The following is a 16,249-nucleotide window of genomic DNA, read 5'->3' as shown; positions in this document are numbered from 1 at the left end:
TGAAGTGATACAGTTGGCACACACACACCTGAAAGGAGGCTGAGGCTCAGTTACATCCCTGCAGCTGCCAGAGAGAGGATTATGAGGAGGTCCATGAGGGTTTGAATTACAGGGAATTAAATGAGAGTCTTTGGGCAAATGATGACTAAATCCATCATGAATGTTTTCCTCAAACAAGACTGGATTGTGGGCAGTCATAATAATGTATATTTCATATGTGTATCCACATGTGTCTATTACCTCTGCAGTGATAGTTGGGTTTCTCACAGCCTCTGAATACCCAGGTGGGGGCCACAGCATGGGACACCCATTGCATGGGCTGGATTCAGGGTATACAGTTTTTGTGGATGAGTGTTTTGTGTTAGGGTGGGGGTTGTGCACATCCAGCTGGGATGCAGAGAGATGGGACTGTTGTGAAAATAAACACTATTCAGTGAAGAGGGGAGGGGTCATTATGTGTGTGTGTTTTGAGTTTTGAGGAGGTGGTAGACGATCACACAGCTGTGTACTCTAATCACGCCACGCAAAGCCGCTTACTTTTCTACTGCAGGTGCAGCTTTTAAATTAAATCCATCTACCTCAAGAGAAAACACGAGAACATTGCAATGTGTTGTCCAAGTTACACAATTACACAATGTCCAGATGTTCCCTGTGTGGCAGAGATGCCATCTCTGGGCATCGCTGCAGGAGATAACATCATGTTCAAGCTGAGCAGCCACAACAACATTTCAGTTACACTTTTTATCATCAAACAAGACCAAACTTGTGCTGAACAGAACCAGATGAGTGCATGTTTGTGCAGCACGTGTCCCACACGAACACATGAGCTGAAGCCATTTCTGGACAAATTCTGTGTTGAAGAGTTTTCGCTTCACTGCTGTCTGTTTAAACACGCTTTTCAGTGAGTTATACAAACATCAAATACTGCAGTGGAAGTGTAATTTGCACATTCTTCACGTTGATGATTTTACTAATAGCCTTTGTTTTGAAAGCTGCTGTGAAAGATACAATTTCTCGATATGAAATGTGTTTGTCAAGAGTTGGTTGCACAATGTGTCCTGTATGTAATAGCATGAAAGAAAGACTGTGACATTGTATATTGTATTCAAAAGCAAATGTCATGGTGTGGAAATTTCAACTTCACGTTTTGTTTTTTGTTTTTTTTATACACAAGAAAATGTTCTTGTTGGTCTTCTGTGATATACTCAGTTCTCTGGAAGTTTAACTAAGGCTATCTAGGACTATTCTAAACCATGTCTCAGACAGCAAACATGCTTATCTGGTTTAAAAGGCCAAGACTGACTCAACGTTGGCCCGCTCCTAGTTTCATCTACATGTATACCGTGCCCCGGAAACCAGTGAATTAACTGCATAATATCCAGCTTTGCAATGTTAACTCAGAATGAAACTGAAAACACAGAGAGTCATAAAAACAAGAAACATCTTTATTCGTCCACTCAAAATTGCCTGAACTTTGTACTCAGATTCTTGTGTAAAGTGCCTTCTCAATCAGTCATAAATGTGGCAGCATAATAAGCCTTCTCATTCAAATGTCATCGCTCTGGGTAAAAGAATAATTTGTTTGTTTTGCAAAGCCACTGATTGGCCTGTTCAGCTGTCGGTCACAGCTTCAGCCACTGCTGCAGGAGTAAGAAGATGTGGTCACGGGCCAGAGCCAGCTGGGGGAGATCCTCGCTCCTGGCAGGGTACATGTTGGCACAGTGAGCTGTTCCTGGATCAGACAGAAATTTATGTGTAAAGGATGTGGCAGGGAAAAGCGGTAAAACTAAGTTACAAGAACAATTATCCACCTAATAAAATTAGAGTTGAACAAGCGAGTCATTGTTCTACTTTGAAAGAGTCGCTTGGCTCTTGTAACATAAAGAAACCACGAAAGAAATTAACCTGCAACTGATTTCAGACCTGGATATAGAGAAATTTAAAAAAGTCGTTAAAAAGCTTAATGTCAAATTGTCAATGAAGACATGTACCCATCATGTACAAGACACCTGCTACACACAAACAAGGCCATACACATTCATAACTTAAAAATCATAACAGAAACCATATCTGCATCATAAAGCTGATCAACAGGATGTTACACAAAAATTAATTTAACTTGGCTGGTGAAACACGGTTCTCACAATGTTTCAACACACTTAAGACCCACTAGACTGTATTAATAATAATATATTCTATTGAAACAATAGTTATATAGTTTTGCAAAATGAATTTTAAAATCATAAAATCTTAAAACGTATTTTTGACAGTGGGACTTCAGGTTGCTTTTCTCTTAAATGTAACAATTTAAGCTCACAAGTAGAAATGTTTGAGATATTTAAGACACAAAGTCTTCGGCTGTGTCTGAAATCAGTGCACTGTAATCAATGTCCCCCATTTTATTTTTGCATTGAAAATTTCTCTACTTTAGTGCAGCAAAGTGCCCATAAACTGCACATAGTACTCAAAATCCCACAATGCAATGAACCACATTTTATTAATCTTACTTAAGTGTCAGTGAAGTTGATGTTTTATAAGTGTCTGGAATCTCAGTTTAACGTTTACTATGGCATAATAAACCACGTGAACATAAAAGAACCCAAAGTCCCAGAGTCAGTCAACTCTTATGCGCATTGTGTATCCTCACCTGTGATGAAAACAGCAGGGAGGGTAGGGGAGATGTCCTGTGTGATTCCCAGGGCGTGCCAGGGGTCAATGGACCCGTTGGGGAAAACTATTCTGCTGGAGCGGATGTCGTAGCCGCCGTAGTACTCGTTGGTCTGAGCCACGGCCTCGGCCAGCTGCTCAGCACTGACATTGTAGAAGTCTGCACACTGTTTCACATGATACCTGGACGAGAAAAAAAAAAAAAAGTCCAGTGTTTGATGAGGAAACGATATTAGGAGAAGATGGAGCAGGTGCAGGGGTTAAAGAATGATGACGAGTTTATTATTAGGCAGAGAGGCAATGTTTAGTGGACTCACACAAGAGGGAAGCCAGTGAAAGGTTGATTGGGGGAATCAGTGCTCTGGTAGAATCCAAATTCAGTGCAGGTCTGGTAGACCCACTGTCTCCCTGACAACACACACACACACACACACACACACACACACACACACACACACACACACGCACACACACACACGCACACACACACACACACACACACACACACACACACACACACAGAGTTTACCCCTGGCCAGAACATTCATTTGGTTCACAGAAATCACGTCACTTACGCCACAGGGCAGGTAACACTATGTCTTCCCAAAACAGTATTCACCCTCACTTTTCAGCCCCAATTATGAGAGGAAAGAGTTTAAGTGAAACCCACAAAACAAGGGGCGTAGCTGGGGAAGTTTATGGAGACGCGTCCAAAGGGCTTTTGAAAAAAAGACCACTTCCTGTCCCAGTGATCCCACTCCAGTCCTCCCACTCATGAGACCAAAGCTGGGAAAAGGAACCACAGCCCAGGGCAAGGGTACAACAGGGAATATAGAGAAGCTGTTTCTGGTTAAACACACAAACTTGTGTCCCAATACTGAGTGCCACAAAAAGAGACAACATAGATAAAAATAGCATACCCAGTCTTAGAATAGTTGCCGGCCACTGCAAAATTTCAAAATAAGCACAACTTGGATTATTAACACCGTTGGAGGAAAAGCTAAAACATTATTTTAGGATATTAACTTCATTCCAGGAGTTTTGTTTAGGTGCAACATGACATTTTTGGTGCACCTTGTTTTTCACAACTAATCTCGTCTACTTTTATTTAAATTAGTAGTATCCTACTTTTCCCAAAAAAGCCTTTCAGCAACACCCAAAAATGGTTTCGCTATATTATGACAATGACCACATCCCCTTACTCAACACATAGCCTGTATTGTGGCTGTGTTATATTCTGGTCTCCTGAAGCTGCAGATGGTGGATATTACTGGTGTTTTTGCCTCTGCTGCAGCTGATCGCTCCCGTGTTATTGGTGGATGACAGTGGAAAATTTCTACGAGACATCCCATTGTCTGCGTCACTGCTCCTCTGTCATGAGAAAAATAACATGCTACATGAAAACCTCCAAACAAATTGAACCCCCTCGCAAAAAAAGGAAACATAAAAATAGCTGTTTTCCACCAGCCATGCAGTTATTATGGTTTTAAATAGGACCAACGAATATAACACAAACAAAAAGACAAGCTCATACCCACCTCCCCCCGCAGCCGGCCCCTCCCAGGACGTGTTAGTCATGTCTCTGAGGTAGGTACTGTAGCTGGCATCCAGACATTTAATTAAGAAGGTGTCCATCATGAGGCGGGCCACAGCAGCATAGCGGGCATATGGCTCCCCGAGCGAGGTGTCACCCATCACGCCACACAGCACCTTGATGGTGATGTTAGTGCCCATCACGCCCTGCATCGACCGAACAGCACCGAGACAAAAAGACAAAAAAAAATTTACTTCACTTTGTGTACTTGACCCTTTATTTATCAGATTAAAGCAGATTTATCCCAAAGTTTTGGTGATCTCCGTCTCCCAGCTAGATGACACATGGTAATTTATGAATATTTTATTATTAATAGATGAACTGTAACAAAAATCATACAGGATACAAATAAGGAATGAAGTGAAGCATAAAATACCACATGGTACCTAAAAGCCTGTTTGAACAGATGGTTTTCAGAGTCCACAGAGTCAAAGGCTCTTAAACTTAGTGGAAGACTATTCCAGAGCTCAGGCGATCTTGACTGGAAGATGCGATCACCCCGGGTCTTTAAGCATATTCGTGGTACGCTTAGAAGACCCAGGCTGGAGGAGCTAACAGCTCGACTCGTGGTGTGGGGGTGAAGGAGCTCTGTGATGTATTCTGGAGCCTGGTCATGTAGAGCTCTAAAAGTGAGACTCTAAAATGAGCGGGAAGCCAGTGCAGAGATGTTAAAATAGGTGTTATATGTGACCATCTGTTTGATTTTGTTAAAAGCCTGGGAAAAGCTTTTGGATGGTGTGTAGAGAAGACAGGTAAAAAGAGAGTACAATAATCCAGTATGATGAGTAAAAGCATGTATTAACACACTGTACAGCAGAGTCACACAATAACAAGATCCACCTGAAAATATGACCATTGCCGTTAGAAATTTAAACCATCAATTATACAGTTTTCTGGCCACAGCTGGTGTCAGTTTTATCAGTACTTGTGACCCACACACTGGAGCTTCTACAGGATGCATTTTATAGGTCGATATTAGTGTTACACCCTCAATGCTGTGTTGCACACAAACAGTTTAAAGTTTGGTTCACCCGAATCAAGGGATGTTTGACCATTATGTGAAAACATGGAACCAAAATACCTGCATGGCTGGAAACCACAAGAGATTAATGAGAAAGATTTTTTCTGCAGCTATAAAAAGAAGCTCCTCTCAAGATTCATTTAGTTCTTCCAGAGCTTTGATATGAACAACATCTCCAACTAGCAGTTACTGAATGGATCTTGTAGAAATATTGTTTTGTAAGATGTTAATTGTCCCAAGTTTTTATTAATGTCACATGAACATTTGTACGTTTTGCATGTGGGCTGGGTTGTTCTCTTTCAGGGTTACTGTGCTCATTACTGTTTATAGCTTCCAGATTGTGTCGATGGAGCGATGATGACACCGAATTAATTGATTCCAGGCAAGTCAGGAAGAAATGTATCCTCTGAATCAGTTCAGTGAACACAAAGGGCTGTAACAGGATCAATGTTTCCCACATTCTACAGCTTCAGGGTCTCTATGAAACATCGTGTTCCTGATGTTCGAGAAGACAGCTCGAGGGAATTGTTGTCGATGCCCACACTGCTTTTAAGTAAAACTATGGCTACTCAGTGGCATCAGTCCAACAATGTCGTTGTACCCTTCCAGGTATAAACTCAATGAGCACTTTATTAGGAACACCATACTAACACTGGATAATTCCGCCCTTTGCTCTCAAACAGCCTCAGTTTTTCGTGGGAATTGATTTCATAAGATACTGGAAACTTTTCTTTGAGATTCTGGTCCTTGTTGACGTGATTGCATCACATCATTTCTGCAGATTCATGTTGCCAATCTCCTGATCTACCACATCCCAAAGGTGCTCCACTTGATTCAGATCTGGAGGCTGGGGAGGCCACTGGAGTTCACTGAACTCACCGTCATGTTCATGAAACCAGTTTGAGACTTTTGCTGTGTGACATGGAACGTTATCCTGCTGGAGGCAGCCATTAGACGATGGGAAACTGTGGCCATGAGGGGAAGCACATGATTGATTGATGGTTAATTGGTATTAAGGGGCCTCAAATGTGCCAAAAAAACATTCCCCACACCATTACACCACCAGCAGCCTGGACTGTTGACACAAGGCAGGTTGGGTCCATTGATTCATGCTTTTGACACCAACAGAAATCCCGATCCATCAGACCAGGCTACATTTTTCCAGTCTTCAACACTCCAGTGCTGGTGAGTCTGTGTCCACTGCAGCCTCAGGTTTCAGCTCTTGGTGACAGTTTTAAAGATGATCACACAGTTTTAAAGAGTGGTTATCTGAGTAACCGTAGTCTTTCTGTCAGCCCCAACCAGTCTGACCATTCTCCTCTGACCTCTCTCATCCACAAGGTGCTTCCGTCTGCAGAACTGCTGCTGACTGGATGTTTTTGGGTTTTGTTTTGGTTTTTGACTCTATTCTGAGTAAAAACTCTAGTTGTGTGTGAAAATCCGAGGAGATCAGCAGTTTCAGAAGGACTCAAACCAGCCCATCTGGCACCGAACATCACGGCATGATCAGAGTCACTGAGGTTGCAATTCTGATGTTTGATGTGAACATTAACTGAGGTTCTGTTATCCACTGAACTGCTGCCACATGATTGGCTGATTTGATAACTGCATGAATAAGCAGGTGTACAGGTGTTCCTAATGAAGTGCTCGGTGTGTTCCTGTAATGACGGCTGGAGGGGTCAACATTTGGCAGCAGTTACAGATCTGAAATGCGTAAGAAAGCCTTGTTAAATATGAATGACTCATGCCTACTATCTTATCTGCATCTTCTGTACTAGTTAGTTCTTTTTCTTCAAGCTGCAGTGGTGCATAATGTCCTTCCGTATTTTATAACGCTCCATTGATAACCCCTCAACTGTGAAGCCGCTGCTCCGACTCTTCTGATTGAGTTACACCTCACTCCTAGTTCTTACCCAAATTCCTTGAATGCTACCTAAAACCTGGCAGTTTGCTCTACACCCAGCCCTTTCTGACGCAGAGGCGGCTGTTGGCTGCGTTTGCCCGCTCGTGCTGTGGACTCTGTGGCCCACCGCTCTTCTCGGTTCTTTTATAAGCGTCTCTTTAGCTCGGGGGCGACAGGAAACCAGAGAGACCAAAGAGTCTTTTGTTACTTTTTCACTTCAGCTTATTGGTAACCAGACTCACGTCTCCTCAAGGCCCCAGGGGGACAGAGAGGGGATAGGATGAAAGAAAAGGAAAGAAGAGAAGAAGGGTAACTAGTAAAGAAGGACACCAAGAGAGAAGACAGATGTACAGTAACAGATAACAAGAAAAGAAAAAGGGAAGAAATGTTACTACATTTCATCACAATGAGGACTTCCTCTAAAAAAGCTGTAGTTTTTTCCACAAATTAGAGACTAAAGTTAGGCAAGATAATTTATTGTCTGTAAAACTGTGTTGATGGGATTTTTTTTTACTATGTGATTCTCAATTTTCAAGATTCATTGTTGCTTTGTTTTGTCTCCTGGAAGATAAAACTGTCTTAGATTAAATTGAACATGTCACAAAAATACCATTAACCAACAATTTGTCTTTCAAAGTAATGATTTAAGCAGATTTCTCTCACAGTGTTTTCCAAAGCATGTGGTCATGCCACCTGTAAAAGGACAGTTTCAGTTTGTGTTCCCAACATCACACAGTCAATATCAACCACACACCTTCCCATGTGATCACAAAGGTTGGAAAAATTCATCTTCTTCCTGCTGCTCATGAGGTGACAGATACATTTGACTGTCCATATAACAAAAATGTGACATCAGCCAGTCAGTGTCCACACCCAACATTGATGCAGGTTGATGTATTGCAGAAATAATCATCACTACAATGGCTTTCTATGGAAAAACTATTATGCTATATTTATTTCTCAGTTATTAATATAATATTTATTTTTGTCATGACCCTGGGCTTCACTGGAGGCTTTTAACCTTTAATATTTTCAGAAACTGTTTCGCTAAAATACAAGAGGAATCTCAGATATTAAACATCAGCACAAATATCGCCAGCATTAATCAAATGAGCCACCTATAATGTATGTAAGTTACAAATGGGGGCTCCACTTCTCATACTGAGATGTAGACAAAATAAGCAAGTGGCCCCAGTCCCTCTTACGAGGCAGTATCTGTGGGCCTCTCACTGCTCAACAATGCAGGGTTTATTATGTTTCAGTATACTGCTTGGACTGTCTATAACCCTCCTACACCTCATAGCTGCCTTCCATTCAACCACGACTGGATACTAGGTCAACCCCTGACCTACAAAGCCTCTCCACAAACTCCCTTTATTCTGTCTTAAGTCATGATGAAATTATCTAAGCATCAATCAACAGGAACTGTAGCATTCGCTGGAAAACGTTAGAATTATCCTTTAGGCAACTAAAAATCAACACAATGGATTTTCATTAGTATGACTTACAATTAAGAGTTTTTCTAGTATCTCATAAATCTCTAAATACACTGGAGAAATAAAGATTTGCCATCTAGCCATTAAAACAAGCACATTTAAAGACTTTTGGCTCAAAATGTCAGATACTGGTTGCCTCAATCCAAAATTATTCCTATCTGCCTCCAAAAATCCACATTTTATGATGTTTTACAGATGTTGTTTGGTGTGTGTCTCTCTCACCTCGAACCCCCTGTTGTCTTCATTGTACTGGACCACATCCATAAAGCTGCCAGCCAGTGTTTCCAGGAAGTAGGCAGCGTCCATTTCTGTCTGGATCTGCAGTTTGGAACACAAGCTGGAGGAAGGAGAAGTAAATTAATCCCTGAAAAAGGCCTTTTTGGGGACCTAAATTAATCAAGGTCTATTTATTGAATATTTTCGCGGACAAACTTGTGACCAATCCAAAACCAAATATCCGTCCACCCACCCATCCGACCTGCACCACAGAGTTAAAGTCAGCCATTCTGGACAACTACCAAAGAGGAGCAACATAAATATTGCAAGGTCATTCTCTGCTTCCATTTTTTCTATAATATAATGGGCATCAAATTACTTTGAATTTCAGAGCAGCCCTGTGAAGAGAGTATCTTATCTTCTCTAGCTTGAGATATTGCATCACCTCTTTGATCCAATGAGAATACATAAGGGGCGAGAGGATCTTTCCATCTAAACAGTATGAACCACCTCACCAACATGTTGCACGAATAAAGCAATAAGAGCGGATGGATCCAGTGGCTCCAGTGGCTCTTAGTATTAAGAACTAACTGTGAGAACTGGTGTAGTCTTGAACATGGACAGAACATATGTAACAGGCTTGCAGGGTACTTCTTGCATCTCAGGTCACATGTAGAATCCAAGTCCGGTCTAATTCTTTACAATCTGACCTTTGACCAGTGAGGTCAGTGTGTTATCTTGAATTGTAACACAGCATGCTGTTGACAAATGGATGATGAGTAGATCCTACAGATAAGTTTACTTCTCCTCTTTATTCCATTTGAGGTTATTCACAGGACCCGAGCTGCTTAAATTTCAATAGTAACTGTAAAAAGGTGGCTGTTCTAAAACTTTTGACAGGTAGAGTCAAAATTCACACGTCTGTTAACGAGTCTGAGGTGGTAAAATTGCACCTTTCTTAAATGTCTGTCACAGCTATACACTGTTGATAACACACTGATTTGGTAACACACTAATGATGCAATACGCTGATTTGAGAAACACCTCATTTGTTTGTGTATGTCATGTCAGCATGTGTGTGCATTTCCTTCATGATGAAATCATGACTCAAGTACTGTATTCTGTGAGGCATTGTGGTTTGGATGCTGGAAAAGCCTCTAAACCACCTTTCTGACCTTTGTGTGTTTATGCCTGCATGAGGACATGTCTGCATCTACAGCCTGCATCATCCACAAGAAGCTAAAATAAAAGAGGTCGCGTGCAGCCACAGGCCGGTGCAGACACAAAGACAAGGCTTCAGTGTGTCTCTGTGACAGTATTAGTTTGTGTGAGACTAACCACACCATTGTAAAACCAATTTAAGCATGCTTATTCATCATGCTGACTGACCCTACAGTCACTATAACTACCTAAAATACACAAATATAAACTGGAGACAGCAAACAATGAGACACTGAGATAGAAAATAATGTGACAAGGGAATGAGAAAATGTCAAAAAATAAATGCAAGGTGGAGTCACTTTCGTTGAAGCAGAGGCTCGCAGCCTTTTTTAAAGAGCTGGTTCACCCAAATTAGGAGCAAGAGCTAAAACAGATTAAGAAAACAGCCGATTATTAAGCAATGCAATTCTATTTAAAACTATTAAAACTACATGAATTGATTTTTTTTAGCCAGTAGGGGAACAGGCTATCGCAGAGTGTTTTTGCATTACAAATTTATTACAGCTAGCATGTTAGCAGCTTATGGAAAAGCACACATGGAACAACATAAGCCTTCATTTGCAGTCATGATCCTGGCCACCTGAAGAGTGTAAATCCAGGGTTGTCTTTCCTTTTAGCTCAGGTTTGGTCTCCATCAACTCTTGAAGGAATTATCTGGCTCTTTAGCTGCTAAATGCTCTGACACTGTATGTTCACCTGCTAGTTGCCAACTTAGTCTGCAGTTTGGCACACAGTGGGTTTATCAGAGCCTCATCAGATAAATGAGAGCGAAGCTAACAGGCCAGAAAACTAAATTAGCTAAATTAGCAAAAAGACTCTGTGGAGCACAGGGATTTGGGTAATAATTCTCTATGGGTTCATCACCATCAGTAACTTGTTTCATTTTACCCATTTTCATTCATGATTCATTATGAATATAAAAATTCAGATTAGTGTAATGGCGACATGTCTTTCCACAAACAAGGAGAGTTTTCATTAAAACTAGCAATGATGTTCTGCTCAGATGTTGGATTGGAGTTGGAAATCTCAAAATCTCAGGGATTGAGACCAAAACTAATATCTTCCTGATGAGACACTACTAAAAAGTATTAAAGCACAGTTTTATTCTTGGCATGGTGTGAAAGCCTATGAAATGGTCTTTAAACCGTGTGACGCCAAAACTGTGTGATAAAACTTTAGAGATTAGCAGTAATATTCACATCTGGTCTGTCACAGGTGGATGACATCTTCTCATTGTATTACATATATAGTATCTAAAGCTTGAGGGACACTGATGAGGCTGTAACTGGACCTGAATCAAACCAGGAACCAAGACAACCCTCACTGCTCTTTGAACCTGTCACATGGCTCCAGGTATCAATAAAGTCCACCTGTTCTTAGACTAAAACTAAACCTGCTCGTATTTAATCTTGTTGTTTAACATGCAGCATTTCTAACCATCTAAAAATGAGCAGATTTAAAGGAAAAGCCCAGAGTTAGATGAGAAGATAGATAAGCTAACCCCAAAGCTGGTTATCTTAGCTTAGCATAAGGACTGAAAAACAGGGATGGAGAGGTAGTCTGCTTCTCTACAGTGTAAAATCTCAGTTTGTGGTTTTGTCTTGTTGTCACTGTGAGGTTACCAGGCAACCGTCAGAGACTCCAGGAAGCCTCTGCAGCTGGCCAAGAACAGAGTCTGGTGTTTGTATGGATGTGAATACTTCAAGCAATGGGCTACAGTGAGCTTTAGGGGTGATGGTGGGTGGATTTTGTTACAGTTAGAAGCAGCCAGGCTTTCTGTGCGTAATAAGCTGCTGGCTGTAGCCTTTGATCTAACAGACAAATGTCAAACTATTGTTAATCCTCTCTAAATAAAGGTTATACCTTATGCACATAATCTTGTGATTTCACCAGCACTCCTACTACAACTGCTCTAAAATGTACTTCCTTATTACCATGTCTGTGGTGACAAACTTTCAGCTCTTCAAGCACATGACCTATAGTCATTTTCTGCCGTTTCCACTGCAGACATTTTGGTCCTGGTTTTATGATAAATTCATGGTTTACCAGCTCACCTCCATGGAACACAGCTGTTATTAACTAAATCTGTGCTTTTCCTGCTTTGATAAGTCAAAACGTTCTCTGAGGTAACATAACTGCACAGCACCACGTGGCAGCCCACCGTGACGTCACCCATTGGTTTGTGAGCTGACGTTTTGCAGCCTCGAGTTTGTGATTTGGCTGTCGCCATCTTGGTTTTTTGAAACCAGAAGAAACCATATTTAGAGGAAAAGGTGAGGGGTGGATCTAACCTGCTCCGTACTCTGTCCTGATTATCAGGCAGGTCGCCATGTGTGGTACAGTCTGTCAATCACACGGTAGCCCCGCCCTAATGCATTTCCTGCTTTATGGTCTATTTTCCTTTAAATGTGACCATAATTTAAAAAATGAAAATCACGTTATATTGAATAAGACTTGAAACTAGCGCTTGAAACCATAAACTCGTTAGGAAAACGTTTACTGGCGTAATAAGTCAAGTGACAAGTAGGAACATTTTCCCATAGACTTCAATACAATCATACTTGTTTTTGCAACCAGTGGAGTCGCCCCCTGATGGTCACCTTTACACCACACAGGTGTATTCAGTATTCTGTCTGATTAGACCTCTGCTCAGTTTGCATTCGAATGGAGTCATACTAGGAATTTGCAAGGTCACCAAATTTGATCAGCTAATGACAATAACAGAGGTCTAATTTGTCCTGCGCTAAGCGCAGCAACAAAGCTAACAGGAGCTTGAGGGAATTTATGTCCACACATGGACATAAACTCTGATCAGGCAAAGTGAAAACACCTGTGCAGTGCAACAGTTTTAGGGGTAAATTATCTCAGGCGCTGCTGAGTCTAGTAAAAAGTGTTAGGATGTTTTATATAATCACTTATGTAATTGAGACTCCTACAACAACCTAATCACATTCTGAATGAATGCATCATCCCCTTGCAGTAAATAACAGCACAGAGAAGGAAAGGTCAGAGAGAGTAAATGTACGGTACTTGAAGTCTTTAGTGATGTTGTCATAAGTCTTGGGATCCTTCAGGCGTTCCAGAAGGGTATCTGATGCCTTTTTGACCAGTAGTGGGCACTCCGCGTTCTCCGAGGCCAGCGAACGCCACACAACCTCCAAGTACTCTGGCAAAACATCAAGACAGAGGGAGGAGTGGACACTTAAACCTGGACTGCTATAAAAAAGACCACAATAATAAGCAAAAAAAGCCTCGGTTAAATATATAAGACCATTTTGAGGCGCTGCAAAAGCTGTGGTTCATTTTTTTTAAAAAAAGTTCTATTCAAGTGCAGGAGAAAGCGTTTATTCAAAAAGGTTGAAAGTGAGGTTGAAAGTGAAATGATGAGTGGATTTCACAGTTTATGAAACTCCAAAAGCAGGTTCCACATTACAAAATCCTGGAATATTTTCCCTGGGATGGAAGCCAGTCTCTTACTGGCAATAATGCTGAGTAACTGCGGTGTTGCTCTGGGAGACAATAACTCTGGGACCTGACGTCAGTCCACCATGTACACCACTCTGTGTGTTTTATCTTCGGTATTTTGCTAAAGTCTATGAGAATATGGAAGTGAGTGATAGTGCCTTCAAGATAGCACGAGTGTGTGGGCGGAACAGCACAGCTCTGTGTTCAAAGCTGCTCTGACCTTGATTCCAGCCCTGGAGCTTTCCGGAGGAAAACAACAGGCTCAGCCAAACACAACACAGACACAGATAGAGAATAAACCCTTCTTCATCTTTGATCTGTCTGGGGCTCTTACTTCAAAAGACAATGAACAAAACTAGAAAATTGTTGTATAGTTCAACTTAAGACTTGATGTGTTTGACAAAGATGTTGATTCAAGAGAAACACTGTGTGGACTCCAGGCAAAATCAAGTTGAGAAAGGAAGTTTTCTTAAATACGAGTGGTTGGAGGCATTATGTGAATCTGAATTTAATAGTGAAACATACTATTGAAAAATTTCAATGTCATTTTTAGGTTATTTCCTGATAACAAATCTTACTTAAATTTCCTATTTTTTAAAAGAGTTTGGTAAAAAAATGCTGATTATCAGAAACACGACTGTGTTGTGTTGTGCTTGTGTTGTCATGTTTTATGATGTCTCTTCACACCTGGGAAGTTGACAGTAGCATGAACAGGTGCACTCGTGGCCACAGAGGCATGGACCAGGTGAGGGTACTTCAGCCTGAACCAAGCAGTGAGAGAACCTGGGTACGACCCGCCGAACGCCACCCACTTCCTGTTGCTCAGCCCCCGGGCCTCGGCCATCACAGTGCGGAAGTGGGCCAGGTCAGCTAAAGCCTGACGGCTGCTGAGGAAACGCAGGTTGTCTGTGCTGAGGTCACTGGATGTGGAGAAGAAGGAAGCTGAGTTGAAAAAGTAGTTTGAGAGAGCATCTACCACATTCAGTCTGTACAGTAGCTCTGAATGCAAGGCTGCCATCTAGTGGTACAACAGCTTTACCTGCACCAGCCACTGTCCTATGGTCATTCCCAGAGTAACGTTCAACCACAGCTACTCAAGGCTTTACAACTGTTGTAAAAACATGATGAGGCTGATGGTAATCCACTTTGACTGTATTTTTTATTTTAACAGATTGAATATATTTGCTTTTTGTAATGACTCAAAGATTTCCTGAAATATGCTTTTTTAAGACTTGAGAAGTGCTTCGACCCATGTTCGCTGGATTAAAGACATCATATGTAGAGATAGGGCACCAAACAGGAAACTTCCAGCTTCCACACATACAGCTTGTTTTTCTTTGGTTGTTGCACTTCTGTATTTGGCTTATTTTAGCTCAAACTAACTCCACATAAGCCAAAATTGAAGGGATTGTATTGACTTATAATTAGAGAGTCGATCTCAAATTTAAACACCAAATTGAAAGGTTAAAGATTTTGGTAAATCTAAAACAACATATCTTTACAATCTTTGAATTGTGATCACCAAAGATTGGTGAGAAGCCATAATTGCCATTTTTGGTTGTTCATACTGTTCATGCATACATTGTCACCACCTGCCCGAAAGCACCAAAGGAGTAAAAGCTCTGGAGACTGAACAAACTGCTCTAAACAACACTCTTAGACAAGATGAAGAACACCAGCAAGGGGAAACATACACTGTCGGATGACTCTTTCCATAGAAGCGATGTTCCAGCATCAAACAAAGGGCTCCCAGTTTCTCAGCGTAGGTGAGCCAGGTTCCGTACTGCATCCATGCTGGATTGGCTGGACCCTCTCCTCCTATCATCAGAAACACTGGGCCACCTGGCCTATAGAAGGCTTCATTTACAAAGTACCTCTGGGGTCAAAAAGGGAGAGAGAGTTATTCAGATTGGGAAATAATGCATCACGATTATAGTGGGACAGCTTTGCATCTGTATGTCTGAAGTCTTTATGATGAGCCAAGAAGGTGCAGGTCTTGATATATGGCCAGGTAGGTGTGTGCATAGACACAAACACTTAAATGCTCTTGATGGGATCCTCCACTGACCACCGATCACTTTGGTAATTTTATTAAATATATATTTCAACCCATGAAAGAATACACATAACACATAAACAGACTTACTTGCTTCCACTCTCTGCTGTCTGCACCATTGAAGTGATCCAGTTTCTGAGTGAACCACTGCTCCTCAAACACAGGTCTCTGCTCGGTATTCTGCACTTGAGTGAACCTCCTGAACCCCTTATACTGTCCATCTCCAACAGCGAAGAGAAGCAACAGGAACAATAAGGTCACTTTACAAACAGGTAAGCCACACATTAGAAAAGCCATGTTGATTTAAACAGGGAAACACTCAGGGGCATGTGATTTAGTTTCATGTGGTCATATGACAAGTTCTCCTGTTACTTTAAGTTACTCGCAAAGCGTGGGAAATATGACTTTTCTACTTTAAATACCGTTACGTTTATTGGCACTCTCAGTAAATTATCATATATAACTTTTAAGCAAAGAAAAATAGTGTATATTTTCATTCAAAATGCCGAAAAAATCTATCTAATTTGTTTAATCTATTTATTTGTTTTGTTGTGACATTACAGTGTCCTGTCAAATACTTTGGCCTCAAAAGACTCAAAAATTATATCCG

General features: G+C 41.2%; 1 protein-coding gene across 2 annotated transcripts; it reads right to left on the bottom strand.

The window, feature by feature from the left end:
• Window positions 1–1,424: 1,424 nt before the first annotated feature.
• prss59 (serine protease 59, putative) lies at window positions 1,425–15,979 on the bottom strand. 2 transcript variants are annotated; one of them, XM_071471922.1, is made up of 11 exons: window positions 15,730–15,979; window positions 15,278–15,459; window positions 14,271–14,503; window positions 13,149–13,284; window positions 8,904–9,018; window positions 4,206–4,407; window positions 3,588–3,612; window positions 3,338–3,453; window positions 2,985–3,075; window positions 2,648–2,850; window positions 1,425–1,732 (listed from the first exon to the last, which is right to left on the bottom strand). In XM_071471922.1, exons 1-11 carry the CDS (start codon window positions 15,934–15,936, stop codon window positions 1,623–1,625), a joined length of 1,620 nt encoding a protein of 539 aa, XP_071328023.1. In that variant the 5' UTR covers window positions 15,937–15,979; the 3' UTR covers window positions 1,425–1,622. The 2 variants fall into 2 exon arrangements, with proteins under 2 accessions (XP_071328023.1, XP_071328024.1); XM_071471923.1 differs by lacking the exons at window positions 3,338–3,453; window positions 3,588–3,612 and having other exon boundaries at window positions 15,730–15,978.
• Between the last annotated feature and the right edge of the window lie 270 nt (window positions 15,980–16,249).

The sequence above is a fragment of the Trachinotus anak genome, unplaced genomic scaffold (genome assembly GCF_046630095.1).
Source record: "Trachinotus anak isolate AG129_WGS33_773 ecotype Australia unplaced genomic scaffold, CSIRO_AGI_Tana_v1 ptg000034l, whole genome shotgun sequence".
NCBI lineage: Eukaryota > Metazoa > Chordata > Actinopteri > Carangiformes > Carangidae > Trachinotus > Trachinotus anak.
The sequence above is the reverse complement of the archived record's forward strand: the minus strand, read 5'-3'. Positions and strand labels throughout refer to the sequence as shown.

Excerpts from the sequence above, each read along its gene's own strand:
- prss59 (XM_071471922.1), bottom strand. The coding sequence starts at position 15,936 with ATGGCTTTTCTAATGTGTGGCTTACCTGTTTGTAAAGTGACCTTATTG. Across the intron at positions 3,454-3,587 it reads GGCAACTATTCTAAGACTGG|CTTTGGTCTCATGAGTGGGA; the intron begins GTATGCTATTTT and ends TCCTTTTCCCAG. Across the intron at positions 1,733-2,647 it reads CCCTGCTGTTTTCATCACAG|GAACAGCTCACTGTGCCAAC; the intron begins GTGAGGATACAC and ends TGTCTGATCCAG.